The following is a 13,773-nucleotide window of genomic DNA, read 5'->3' as shown; positions in this document are numbered from 1 at the left end:
ATGGTGCAGGGTTGCTCTGGCCACCAGTGCAGAGAAAGCTAAAAAGAGAAGAGTATCTTTCTGCAGAGGGGAGGAGGAGCCCAGGGAGGGGAGAGTTAGAGGTGCACATGTGCGAAACTTCCTAAAATGGCAGAGCCTGAAAGAACCAGGCTAGTGTTCCGAAGAAGAAGTTGTTGGTCAATGAGAGCTTTGAGCCCTTGGGGAAACCCCATCTGCAATTGCAGACAGGCCACGGAGTTTTCCCCTCAGACACCTAAATTTATTAAACCACTTTGTAGCCTTTGAAAAGTGAGAGGGGGAGAATTTGGTTGTCAAACAAGAGAAGTTTAAAGCAAATTAAAAGTCAAGCCATAGCCCAGTAGAAAATATTAGCAAAATATACATCTGATTAAAAAATTCAATTCAGAATATATAAAGAACTCTCAAAAAGAAGAAAATAGACACCTAAAAACAAAATGGGCAAAATATTTGAACAGACACTTTACCAAAGAAAATATACGGAAGGCAAATAAATACAGGAAAAGATACTCAACACTGTAGACACTGGGAAATGTAAATCTAAGCCACAATGCAATACCTTTACGTACCTATTAGAATGGCTAAACTTGAAAACAAAACCAAAAACAAACTGATGATACCAAGTGTTAGCAAGGGATGCAGAGCAGCTGGAAATCTATGTATTGTTGATGGGAAAACTGTGGCAGTTTCTTGTGAAGTTAAATATAACCTTACCATACAAGTTAGCACTCCTAGATGTTTATGCAAGGGAAATTAAAGAAGACCTCCAGGGAATCTGCATGCAAATGTTTATAGCTGCTTTACTTATAAATGCCCCCCAAAAAGTGATGAATGGCTAAAGTGTTGCACGCACACAATGGAATCCTGCCCAGCAACAAAAAGGAATAGACTACTGAGGTATACAGCAACATGGCTGACTCTCAAATTATGCTAAGTGATGCTAAGTGAAAGAAGCCAGATTTAAAGTCAGGACAGAATGTACATCCATGGTGGCCAGGAGAAGGGGTGAGGGAGGGGTTGACCTTCAAAAGGCAGGAATGAATTTTTTGTTATTGTTCTTTGGTATCTTGTGGTGGTAGCTACATGACTATATGCATTTCTCATCATTTATAGAGCTGTATACCAAAAAGTGTGCATTTTTATCCCAGTGGAAAAATGAGGTTAAAAAAAAAAAAAGAAATTAACTTGGGACAAGAATCATGCATTTTTTTCTATTTTCTTTATATTTGATAGTTGGTTTGTTTGTTCACCCATTTGCCCCTTCATTCCTTCAACAAGTCTATGCTGAGCACCTACTGTATGCTGGGCATTGTGGGTTCAGTGGTGAGCAGAACAGACATGGCCTGCCCTCATGGAGCTTCTTGAAATAAAAGAAAGTGCTAAACACTTTATTGCTTGTCCTGGAGTGATTTAGGGTTCATACCTACAACAGTCTGGAGCAGCATGGGACTGGGGCTTAGCAGAAACAGTGCTAGAGAAACTGGGGAACTGGTTGTGCCACATTAGACCCCTCCCACATCACTCGCACTGCACCCCCCCCCCCCCCCGCCAAGCTGCTCTCTGGACTTGTGCCTATCTCTGTGGGGGATATCCTTAGTGGCCTCTGTACCTTTGGCACTATCTTGAGGTAGCAGCAGGGAACCACACTTTCTCAGCATCGTGGAGGAAAGACAAAATGAACAAGGGAGCTTAGCCTGTGAGGAGAGCTGTTGCTGACTCCTCATGGGTGTGTTAATCTATCCCAAACCCTGGGAGGGGCAGGTTGAGCAAACAGCATGTACATTGCCCTATGGATGCCTTAATTGGTTCCAATGTTGAGCAAAGGCTTTTTAGAGTCCAGACAGTCAAGCCATAGGGGTAAGTGTTGGAAACGAATCTGCCATTATAATTTAAAGACAGGCTGGGGCTTGCTCTCTCCCTTTCAAACTTCAGTTATATTCAGGCCACTAGATGAAGAAGCTGAGCTACGTAAGTGTTAGCTGTTAATTTTTTTTAATTAATTTTTGTTACAGATGTTTCTCTCCCCCCTCCCCCACTGATTCCTCCCTCCCTACCCTGTCCCCAGCTTTGTTGTCCATGACCTTTGTTCATGCATACATGCATATAAGTTCTGTGGTTTACCTCTCCCTCACCACCCCCGCTTTTGGGGATTGTCAGTATGTACCCCACTTCCACGTCTCTGGGACTACCCCATTCCTAAGACTGTTATGTTCATTATATTCCACAAATAAGTGAGATCATATGATACTTGTCTTTCTCTGTTTGGCTTGTTTCACTTAGGATAATACTTTCCAGGTCCCTCCATGTCGTCTCAAAGGATAAGAGCTCTTTCTTACAGCTTCATAGTACTCCATTATGTATATGTACCACTAGCTGCTAATCTTGAAATGTCTCATGATCGTGTAAGGTGGCAGGAAGGACAGGACATTTATAATAGACACATTTATTGTGGTGAAACCAACTCTGGACTAAATAATCTACCTCCGCTTCACACATAGAGGTATAGCAACACATACACCCCACACAAAGAAGCCCAAATAACAAATCTTTGAATCTTACATTCTCTCTCTATTCTTCTCAGTGTGTATCCCAGTGCCTAACACTTAGGGGAAGCTATATAAATTGAATTGAAAACAAAAGCCTGGATGTTTGTAAGCAGATGGGGTAAAATTAGAGGAAAGTTGAGCTGGAATGTTTACATTTACTTCCCTACCCATTGTCATTACAGTAGAGAATCAGTGGCCAGTGCAAAGACGGCTTTGCTGTACCTCCAAGATCATGAGACAGTACATATAATCAAAATAACTACTTGTTGAGAGCTTTCTATAGTCCATACACTGTGTTAAATGCTTTAGATACAATTTCTCATGTGTGCATGCAAGAATTCTATGGGATAAATATTATTTCCTTTATTTTATAGACGAGAACACCCAGGCTCATAGAAATAAAGTGATTTGCTCAAAGACACCCCGATCATAAGTGAGAGAGCTAAAATATAAGTTCAAACAGGGTGTTGTGGACCACATCTATTTTTGTCCTGTTTAATAAGTACCTGTAGAAAGATAAACTTGGCTTTTATTTTTAATCCTCACCCAAGGATTTATCTTCAGATAGAGTGGGAGGGAGGGAGGGAGGGAGGGAGGAAGGGAAACATTGACATGAGAGGGACACATCGACTGGTTGCCTCCCACACCACCTGACCAGGGCTGTGGAAACCACAACCGATGTTCGTGTCCTTGGTCTGCAAGCCAAACGGGCCAGAGTAATAAACTCGGCTTTTAACTCTGGTCTACATCACTCCAAAGTGCCTGGAAAAGCTGGAACATTGTTTGCGTATTTGGAGTCTGTTACGGTTTCCCAGATCTCGAGTGGTTTCCAGACTTCCATCTGGTCTCCGCTGCCAAGGCAGGTTAGATGCCATCCAGTCTAGGGACTCTGAGCCCCTTAAGCAGCAAAGAACCGAACGGTATCATTCAAGCTGCAGCCTACTTCTTTTCAGTTTTGTGATTAGTGAAGGAAGGTGGGAGAGCTACTCACATAAGGAAATGCTTTTGGAACATTTTAGGATAGGAAAAGTGCCGGTTTATTTAAGAGATCTTGTAGAATCAGGAATCGCTTAGCTTAGCTAAGACTTCCCTCTTCTGCTTCCCTCCAGAAAGTGAATCGAGACCATGAAGCCTGCGTCGTGGTTAATGCTGAGAGATCTTCCCATGTATATTTTTCTTTTCTTTTATCCTCACCTGAGGACATTTTTCAATTTATTGTTCAGATAGAGAAGGAGGGAGGGAGAGAGGGAGGGAGGGAAACATCAACGTGAAAGGGACACATTGAGTGGTTGCCACCCGCACAACCCAACCAGGGCCGCGGACAAACTGCAACCGAGGTATGTGCCCTTAGCAGGAATGGAACCTGGGTCTCTCTGGACCGCAGGCCAACGCTCTAACCGCTGAGCCAAACTGGCCAGGACCATGTATATTTTTCTAACTATTTACTCCTAATGCAGAGTATGAGCTGATGAGAGTCTTGGCTTATTTCAGAGAGTCATGTGCCTAAAAACTATGACTATTAATTGCTGATATTCCTCATTCAGGAGTGTTTGGGTTTCCAGAGGAGGAAGCAGCAGAGTTCCAGGACCTCTCTAGGTGACCTTGGGGCCGGGATTCTGTTTCTTGGTGGAGGGTTGTTGTTGGCATATAGCTCCACTGCCTTGCTGGGGACAGTAAGGACACAGAGGGCTCTGTACTAAATGGAGGCTGGAAACAAAACGGGAATTTGTTTAGCTCACTGAGAGGGCTTCTGCACATGGAAATAGCAGGTGAATGCTCCAGCACTTCCCTGTCATTGTTTGGAAAAAAATGTCCCTTTATTTGTCAAGTTTCCTATTTCTCGTCAGTAAGACTAACAGAATATAGAAGATTAAATATCTGGAGTAAAAAAATAGGTTTGATCACTGTAAAAGTTAAAGGCTAAATTAAAAAAATATTTCAAGGGTTAAAGGACTAAGAAAAGCCTTTTATCTAAACATTTTTAAAAACATTTTTAAATATTTTTTTTCTTTATTGGTTTTTAGAGAGAGAGGCAGGGAGAGGGAGAGAGAGAGAAACATCAATGAGAGAACATGGATTGGCCACCTCCTGCATGCCCCCCACTGGGGATCTGGCCCACAACATGGGCATGTGCCCTGACCAGGAATCGAGCAGGTGACCTCATGATGCATGGATCAAGGCTCAACCACTGAGCCACACCTGCCGGGCTATCTAAACATTTTAAAAGCAGACAGTGCTCTGGGCTTTGTGAGCAAGTTTCTTCAGAAGAGTCAAATGGAAATGAACTAGGCACCCTCCTCAGGCCAAAGTCTGTGCATCACATTCTCTCCGATGAAGGAAGGGCCTTGAGCACAACCGTGTGGTGCCGAGAGGACCCCTACCCACCACACATGCTGCTGATTGTTTCATATCTCAGTGTCCTGTTCAGGGCTCTTCTCCCACATGAAATGTTTACACTCCTGGACAAACCTAGCCAGACAGTGACTGTCATTTGTGGAGTGCACCCTCCTCCCTTGCAATGGCTTACATTCCCAAAATAAAAAATAAGAGAGCTTTCAAGGCATAGCAAATTATGTTGAACGTGCTTAGAGGATTTGCGTCACGTCTAACATTGTAATTTATCTGAATTCTCTAAGCTCCATTACTTTCTCTGTGAAGTGGGGTAAAGCTAGCACGTACCTCTTAAAGGCCATGGGATGATCGCCCAAGCGAATGAGGGTAAATTCCTCAGAAAAGTGTCTGGTGCATGCTGAGCTCTCTGTGAGCGACAGCTACTGTTAGGGAGAGAACTTACTCTCCCTCCTGGTGTCTTGTTCCAGATCCAGGGCTTCACCCTCCATTGCCCTAACATCCTGACCTGACACCACCTCCTTCTTCATTCTGCTGAGATGGAGCGGCTGACCAGGTCGATGAATTTGGAAGCAGAATCTGGATATTCTTTACCCAGCCTCTTCTTCCCGATTTCTTTTTGAAGAGAAATTGCCCTTAGAAATTTTGCATTTTCTACTGTTCTCAGCTATGCAGTAACCTTAATGATAAATGCCTATTGTGGTCAGTGTGTGCAGTTCTGGAGGTGAGGCAGTAACCACATTCTGTCAGCTCGGTCACTAACAAAGGTGTGTGTGCGTGCGTGCGTGTGTGTGTGTGTATGTGCGCGCGTGTGTACGCAGGCATGAGCCTCTGTGGTTGGGTGCGTGGGTGTGTGCTTTAGTTTCCATCTGTCTTAATCTTATTTGTCTTTTCAGTTGGTTTAGAGCTCAGGAGAGGAAAGGTACTCATTTGATGGGATCCCTCTAACACTAAGAGCAGCTATGTGATTATCTCAGGGGGAAAAAAAGGTTGGGGTTAGTTTTGGAGAGATATGAGGGCAGTTTGATTTGGTTTTCCCAACAGGAGCAAACCAAATCGTCTACTCCTCAAGGGCATCTTGTGAGTGGAGTCTCTACATTTGGCTTCTGAAAATGGACCTCCCACCAGCTGCAGCAAAAACAAAGTTTGGAAGAGCATTCAGATTTCCAGACAACCCCCCCCCCCCCCTGCTGTGGAGGCATGATCCTGAAGATGTATATTTAAATTTTTACTAATTCTTCAGATACTTATTTAGTACTTACCATACTTGGAGGGTATGTAACATAATAGCTAATCACAGGCTTGTAGTCAAACCTCTGCCTTGCCTCTTAGCAACTGTGAGGTTTTCGACAAATTACACTCCTCACCCTTTCAGTCTGCTCTTTCGTCAGTTGGGAATAATAGTACCTGCCTTATGTGGTTGTTGTGATGACTATATAAGTTCGCAGCTGTATAGCATTTGTTCTCCCTCTTGCATAGAAAGCACACACTAGTTCTTAGCTGTTGAGACTATTTTTAAAAACTGTGTGCAGGCATTGTGTTCATGATTGCAAATGTCATGGTGAACACAGGAAGTCTCACCTAGGTCAGGGTCGCACGGTTTGGTCTGAACGGGTTTCCATTCTTCAGCGTTTCCGCTCTCTGAGCGCCCTCGGTGAGTGAAGCACAATGAATGACGGCACTCCAAGTCTGGCTCGAGAGCAACCTTTCAACTACATTTTAATAAATCACATTTTAATTTTCATAAAGTGAATCAAACCATTTTTGCTCTAAGAGCAATAGGCAAACTATCTAGATGCATGAGCTTAAACTTTACTGAGGTGTTTTAGAAAGTAATAGATCTTTTAAATCAAGGAAATTTGGCAACAATAACAAAAACATTTAAAAAGGGATGGTTGCAAGGTCCAAACGTCTTTCCATGTGGCACCGAGAATGTCTACACGGGATCCAGCTTGAAGTTGCTCCCTCTTGATGTAGGAACCAGGAGGCACCTCATGACGGCAGTGGGTTCATGGGTCAGCCTTCAGAACAGCCTTGTCAACCATTCCTAACAGGGTGGGAAGAAAAAGCAAAACAAAACCAAAAGACCTTGGGATCTTCCAACATTGACTTACAACTCAGAACAGGATGTATTAGGTCAGTTTCATTCCCACATAAACATCTCCTGGTCACTACTCTGAGGTCGAGAAAGGAAGTCAAGCGAGTGAGTGTAAATCAGTCGTCAATCATTAGCTGAAAGTAGGGCAGCTCAGTCTAAACCGGGAGTCAGGGTCGGAGAGGCCACTGGGGCTGCGGAAATAGACGGGAATTGATGGATTATCAGGATGAGGGCTCTGTAGGGGCAACACTGACTGAAGGCATTCTCACTCATGACTTTCAGCTCTGGCTGTTCCCACTCCCATTCTCAGCACCGTGACTGCTGAGAGCACAGGGAGGTGGCATGGGACAGACAGCTTTCAAGGAATTTATATTTGAATCGCGCTTAATCGTTTTGCACTTGTGTTTTTCATTATAAGAATGATATAGCCACGTAAAATAAGAGAGGTGAACAAAACCATCTGTACTCTCACCTTTCCAATGCCTTATGGAATCACTGAATCATTTGGATTTATCTTTTCTGGCTTTTATGTTAAAAATGTATGTACAGTTTTGCCTTCTTCTATATGTGACAGTGGACTATACAACCCATCTTTGTAATGGTTGTGTGATATTTCCTTGTATAGATGATGTTCTGTAGTGAAAATGTATACTTTCTTATTGTTGGACACTGGGCTTTTAAAAATGTTTTGCCATTAGAAATAGTGCATGGGACATTTGGTACATATCTACTGTAGTATTTTGGAATGATGTCTTTGGATTGATTCCTACATGCAAAATCACTGAGTCAAACATGTGAGCATTTTTATGACTTCTGTTACAAATTCCTTTTATTCATCTCCAAAAAATTGTGAGAAAACAAGCACCAATCTATTTTCACCAATTTCAAAGGAAATAGATGTTATCATTGAATAAAAAGTGTTAATTTTTTATTTTATTTTGTTTATTTATTTATTTTTTAAATCTTTATTGTTGGATGTAAAATGTATTACAGATGTTCCACATTTTTCCCCCATTGACCCCCTCCTCCCCACTCCCGCCCCCCTCCCACCTTTTCCCACACTATTGTCTGTGTCCATTGGTTATGCATATAAGTTCTTTGGTTTATTTCTTCCCACCTCCCCAACCCCTTTCCCTTTGAGGTTTGTCAGTCTAGCAATGAATTTGTGCTTCTTAATCCCTTCACCTTTTTCACCCATTCCCCCAACCCCCCCCTCCCAACTGGCAAGCAACAAAATGTTCTCTGTATCTATGAGAATGTTTCTGTTCTACCTGTTCATTTTGTTTGTAGATTCCATTATCCATAGATATGTATTCATTGCCATTTTGTTTGTTCATACATTTTATCTTTTTCTTCAAAACGACCCTTCATCATTTCATATAATAATGGTTTGGTAGTGATGAACTCCTTTAACTTTTTCTTGTCTGGGAAAGTTTTTATATGTCCATCAATTCTAAATGACAGCTTTGCAGGATAGAGTAATTTTGGTTGTAGGTTCTTGGTTTTCATCATTCTGAATATTTCTTGCCACTCCCTTCTGGCCTGCAAAGTTTCTTTTGAGAAATCAGCTGACAGCCTAATGGGAACTCCCTTGTAGGTAACTAGCTGCCTTTCTCTTGCTGCTTTTAATATTCTCTCTTTGTCTTGAACCTTTTGCATTTTGATGATGATGTGTCTTGGTGTGTGCCTCTTGGGGTTCATCTTGTTTGGGACTCTCTGTGCTTCCTGGACTTGTATGTCTGTTTCCTTCACCAAGTTAGGAAAGTTTTCTGCCATTAGTGTTTCAAACAGGTTTTCGATTTCTTGTTCTCTCTCTTCTCCTTCTGGCACCCCCAAGATGCGAATGTTGGCATGCTTGAAGTTGTCCCAGAGGCTCCTTACACTATCCTCATTTTTTTGGATTCTTTTTTCTTTTTGCTGTTCTAGTTGGGCGTTTTTTGCTTCCTTATATTCCAAATCGATGGGTTGCTCCTTGGATTTACGTACTCTATTATTGAAGCTATGTAAATTATTCTTTATTTCAGTTAAAGCCTCCTTCGTTTCTAACTGTGCAGCGATCATTTCTGACTGGTACTTTTTTATGCTCTTGAGGCCCTCACTGAGTTCATTGAGCATCCTTATAAGCAGTATTTTGAACTCAGTATCTGTTAGGTGGCTTATCTCCATTTTGCTTAGTTCTTTTATTGGGGTTTTGTTCTGTTCTTTCATTTGGGACCTGTTTCTTCGTCTCCTCATTTTGACTGCCTCCCTGTGTTTGTTTCAGTGTATTACTTAATGAGAGGGATGGGGCTCGCTGAGACCAGATGCTGCTCGTTTGAAAAAATTTAGGAAAAACCTGAAGCAGGATCCAAGACCCGCCAATCCTATGGTTAAGCAAGTGGAAACAGCTTGGGTGGGCTTGAAAGTTGGGTGGGGCGTGGCGGGGCCTCAGGGAGTCACCAGGGTGGGGCTACCAGTGTGAGCCAGGTTGCTGGAGTTCCAGATATGGCTTCTGTCTGCGCCTCAGGGAAGGGCTCACCAAAGGAACAAAGGCCTCTTCCAGCACGTTTGTCCCCGAGAAAGCCCCCGCTCCAGCCCTCGCTCCAGTGCCAAACAGCTCAGTTCTTCCTTGTATGTCTCTGGAGCCCGTGTAGCTGCCTCCCCTCCGAGCTTAGAGGGAGAGAGTTCGATAAGTTCGTGCGCGGGCCCTTTAAGGAGCTGCCTGGGGCTCCAGCCGCTTCAGCCTCCCTGAGCCTCAGTTTCCACTGGTTTTTCCAGCCAGAAGTTATGGGGACTTCTCTTCCTGGCACTGAAACCCTAAGTGAGGTGCCTGGTGTGGGACGGGGACCCTTCAGTCCTCAGGGAGGACCTTCCCAGCCGCGGGAGCCTCCTGATTTTTATCCACCACACGTGGGTGTGGGCCCAGCCCGTCACACCGCAGCCCCTCCTACCAGTCTGGATGTGGCTGCTGCTTTAATTCCGTAGTTGTTGGACTTCCATTCAGCTTGATTTCAGGCAGTTTTGAAATCGCCTGGTTGTTCTGTAGTTTAGTTGTAACTTTGATGTTGTTGTGGGAGGACGCGATACCGCGTTTACTTACGCCGCCATCTTGACCGGAAGTTCAAAAATTGTTAATTTTAAAAAACAAATGTTAATATGCTATTGTTATTTAATTTTGCATTTCTAATTTTCTCCACATCTGGGGTATTATTTCTTCCTCAAATTGGATGTTCATAAGTTTGCCTATTGGAATCACAATATTTTCTTTATCATTATATATACATTTTTTCCAGATAAAGATATTGATTGTATTGCAAATAATTCTTGCAAACACCTTTTCACAGTGCACTGTTAGTCTTCAAATCTACTTTTAAATATGGTCTCTGTCCAGCTTTCTCCTAGACAGAAGTACTGGCAGAGGCCCTTGTTCCTTTGATGAGCCCTTCCCCCATGAGGCCAGCAGATGGCACCATATCTGAGTCTCCATCAACATGATGGACCCTGTTTGCCCCACCCTGGTGATTCCCTGAGATCCTGCCCCAGCCAACTTTTGGGTCCACCCAAGCTGTTTCCAGTGGCTGTACCATAGGAATGACCTATCTTGGCTCATGTTTCAGATTTTTCTAAAAGCTCTCAAACAAACCCCATATCTCTTGCTAAGTGGCCCCAAGCCTTGCACTAGTAGCAGCCAGACTTGGTTCACAGTTGGGCCTTGCCTGGGCACCTCCAAGTCCAGCACATGAAGCAGCCATCTGCAGATTGATTTGTAGCTTATGGCCTGGTGGCCCCGGGTATAACACAAACAGTGGCTGACCTTGGCCTGCACCTCCGAGGAGGCCCCAGATCCAAAACACCCAGTGGACAGCTTCAGACCACATTTAAGCACCACTACCCAATCATCTCCACAAGCAACACACTCAAGGGGTGGGCTCAGTGGGTTCCAGAGCCCTGTTGAAGTAAGACTTTCTCTGTGTGGTAGGTCTCTGCACAGCTAATCATTCAAGGTGGTCAGAGGTAGGTAGTTAGTAGGCATAGCCTGTCCTTACAGCTGATCAGTCTGAGTAAATCCCTCCCACTGATATGCCAACAGCAATCAAAACTCAATTATTACTGAAGGGTGTATAGCCCACACGGGGGCACGGGGTATACCTCGAGTGCCCAGCTGAGGTGATCAGGTAGGCTGAGCCACTGGACCCTACAGGATAGCTACTAAATCAGACAACCCTACCAAACCTAGGAGACATAGGAGCTCTACCTAATATATAGAAACAAACACAGGGTGGCAGCCAAAATGAGGAGACAAAGAAGCATGTCCCAAATGAAAGAACAGAACAAAACTCCAGAAAAAGAACTAAATAAAATGGAGACAAGCAATCTACTAAATGCAGGGTTCAAAACACTGTTTGTAAGGATGCCTAAGGAACTTAGTGAGGATCTCAAGAGCATTAAAAAGGACCACTCAGAAATGAAGAATGCACTAACTGAAATAAATAATAATTTACAGGGAATCAATGGTATAAGAAGTCAAGAAGCAAACCATCAATTTGGAATATAAGGAAGCAAAAAATACCCAATCAGAATAGCAAAAAGAAAAAAGAATTAAAAAAAAAAAAATGAGAATAGCGTAAGGGGCCTCTGGGACAACTTCAAGTGTACTAATATCTGCATCACGGGGATGCCAGAATAAGAAGAGAGAGCAAGAAATTAAAAACCTATTCAAAAAAATAATGACAGAAAACTTTCCTAAATTGGTGACTAAAACAGACACACAAGTCCAGGAAGCACAGAGTCTCCAAAAAAGATGAACTCAAAGAGGCCCACATCAAGATACATAATGATTAAAATGTAAAAGGTTAAAGACAAACAGAGAATCTTAAAAGCAGCAAGAGAAAAGCAGTTACTTACCTACAAGGGAGCTCCCATAAGACTGTCAGCTGATTTCTCAAAAGAAACTTTACAGACCAGAAGGGAATAGCAAGTAATATTCAAAGTGATGAAAAGAAAGGACCTACAACCTAGATTACTCTATCCTGCAAAGCTATCATTTGGAATTGATGGATGTATAAAGAGCTTCTCAGAAAAGAAAACCAGTATTATATGAAATGCTAAAGGATCTTCTTGAAGAATAATAAGATCAAATATATGAACCTCATGAAAATGGCACTAAATATATATTTTTCAAAATTGAATCTACAAATTAACTAGCAGAACAGAAACAGACTCATAGATACAGAGAACTTTTTGTTAGTTGCCAGATGGGAGGGGAATTGGGATGGGCAAAAAAAGTGAAGGGGTTAAAAAGTACAAATTGATTGTTACAGAATAGTCATAGGCTGAAGGGGGTCAATGGGGAAAGGAGGGCATCTGTAATACTTTTAACAATAAAGATAAATTTTAAAAATATGGTCTTTGTCATAGAAAGTAGTATTCAAGAGTTACATTATTTTTTATCCTCACCTGAGGACATTTTTTTTGTTTTTTGTTTTTGCATTTAACTTTAGATAGAGCAGGAGGGAGAGAGGGGAGAAGAGAGAGAAAGAAACAGAGACGTGAGAGAGACACATCGAGTGGTTGCCACCCACACAACCCCAACCGGGGCCGGGGACAAACTGCAACTGAGGTACGCGCCCTGGTGGGAACCCAAACCAGGACTCTCTGGTCCGCAGGACAACACTCTAACCATTGAGCCAAACCGGTCAGGGCAAGAGTTACATTTTTTAAATGAAGATAAAACAATTTATCTTAAGGTCATTTTTGAACCCAGTGATAAGCTCTATGTAACACAGAGCCATGTAAAGCACTTGTATATACAAATGTTTCTCTACAGAGGCCACATATGAACAACCAACAGCCAGGCTGGTCTATTCATTGTTCCTCCAAAGTATTTGTTCTCTTGTATCCTCTATTCTGAACATCCTTTACCTTTCTCCACGAAGACTTTTCTCACGCTCAACAGCCAGCCACTGTTCCTTTTTTGAATTCCTATAACTTCAGTTGACACTATCCATAGTGCTTCTTGTCTTGTTATCTAACTGCCTTCTAATATGTTTTGTCTCCTTAACAAGAGCATAAATTGAAGTAATAATTATTGCCTGTGTTTATATCTTCCACAGTACATGGCAGCCTTAAAAACGACCTGCTGAACTGGGAGCAGCCAATAGTGCATCTAAGATTTAGTAGAATATAGAGAGGAAACCACGAGTCTATAGAAGTTTCAGAAATCTAGATTAAGGAATCTTATTTTATAGTTAATTTTCCAAATTAAAATTTAGAAATAGTGTCATTAGAAGAAGCAACCGGCTAGTGGAAAAGATGGCATTGCAAATAATGACGAGTGGAAAGCAGTATATAATTCACACTATCACACAAAGCACAAATGAACTTCTGGCTTCAATTTATATCTATCTCCAGGAACAGCTGAGCTGTTCAGATCATGACAGCTTACCAGATTTTCACCTAGGTTTATTCTAGGTGTCCGTAGAGATGTTCATCTACTCCTTGATAGTATCAAGTACTTTTGTAGGAAGTGGAATCTAGAAATTAAGATAGGAGATAAGAATCAAGTTTTGAGACTGTTGATAAAAGTCAGATATATAAAGCTGGGCTAGTGTCCAGTCTAGTCTGTAGAGCAGAGGATGGAGAACTCGGACTGCTGGTGGGAATAGTACTGTGTGCTCTGTCCTAGGGACCAAAGCACTTGGTAAGGAGTTGCTTGACATTGTGACCAGCTCTTTTATTATGTAAAGATAAGGCCACAATTCTAGGGTGGTGGTGGGAGGGGAA

The 13,773-nt window shown here is 42.5% G+C and overlaps 1 protein-coding gene across 1 annotated transcript in view; it reads right to left on the bottom strand.

Moving 5' to 3' along the window:
• Positions 1-8,512: 8,512 nt before the first annotated feature.
• The window catches only part of SLC9C1 (solute carrier family 9 member C1), a gene marked incomplete at its 3' end in the record, with an annotated part of 97,041 nt that continues 91,780 nt past the window's right edge, over positions 8,513-13,773 (bottom strand). Inside the window, exons 27-28 of the mRNA XM_036242512.1 lie at positions 9,227-9,247; positions 8,513-8,524 (exon numbers count right to left, since the gene is read on the bottom strand). Coding sequence (XP_036098405.1) covers positions 8,513-8,524; positions 9,227-9,247 — 33 coding nt within the window. The remainder of the gene's footprint in view (positions 8,525-9,226; positions 9,248-13,773) is intronic.

The sequence above is a fragment of the Molossus molossus genome, unplaced genomic scaffold (genome assembly GCF_014108415.1).
Source record: "Molossus molossus isolate mMolMol1 unplaced genomic scaffold, mMolMol1.p scaffold_m16_p_5, whole genome shotgun sequence".
NCBI lineage: Eukaryota > Metazoa > Chordata > Mammalia > Chiroptera > Molossidae > Molossus > Molossus molossus.
The sequence above is the reverse complement of the archived record's forward strand: the minus strand, read 5'-3'. Positions and strand labels throughout refer to the sequence as shown.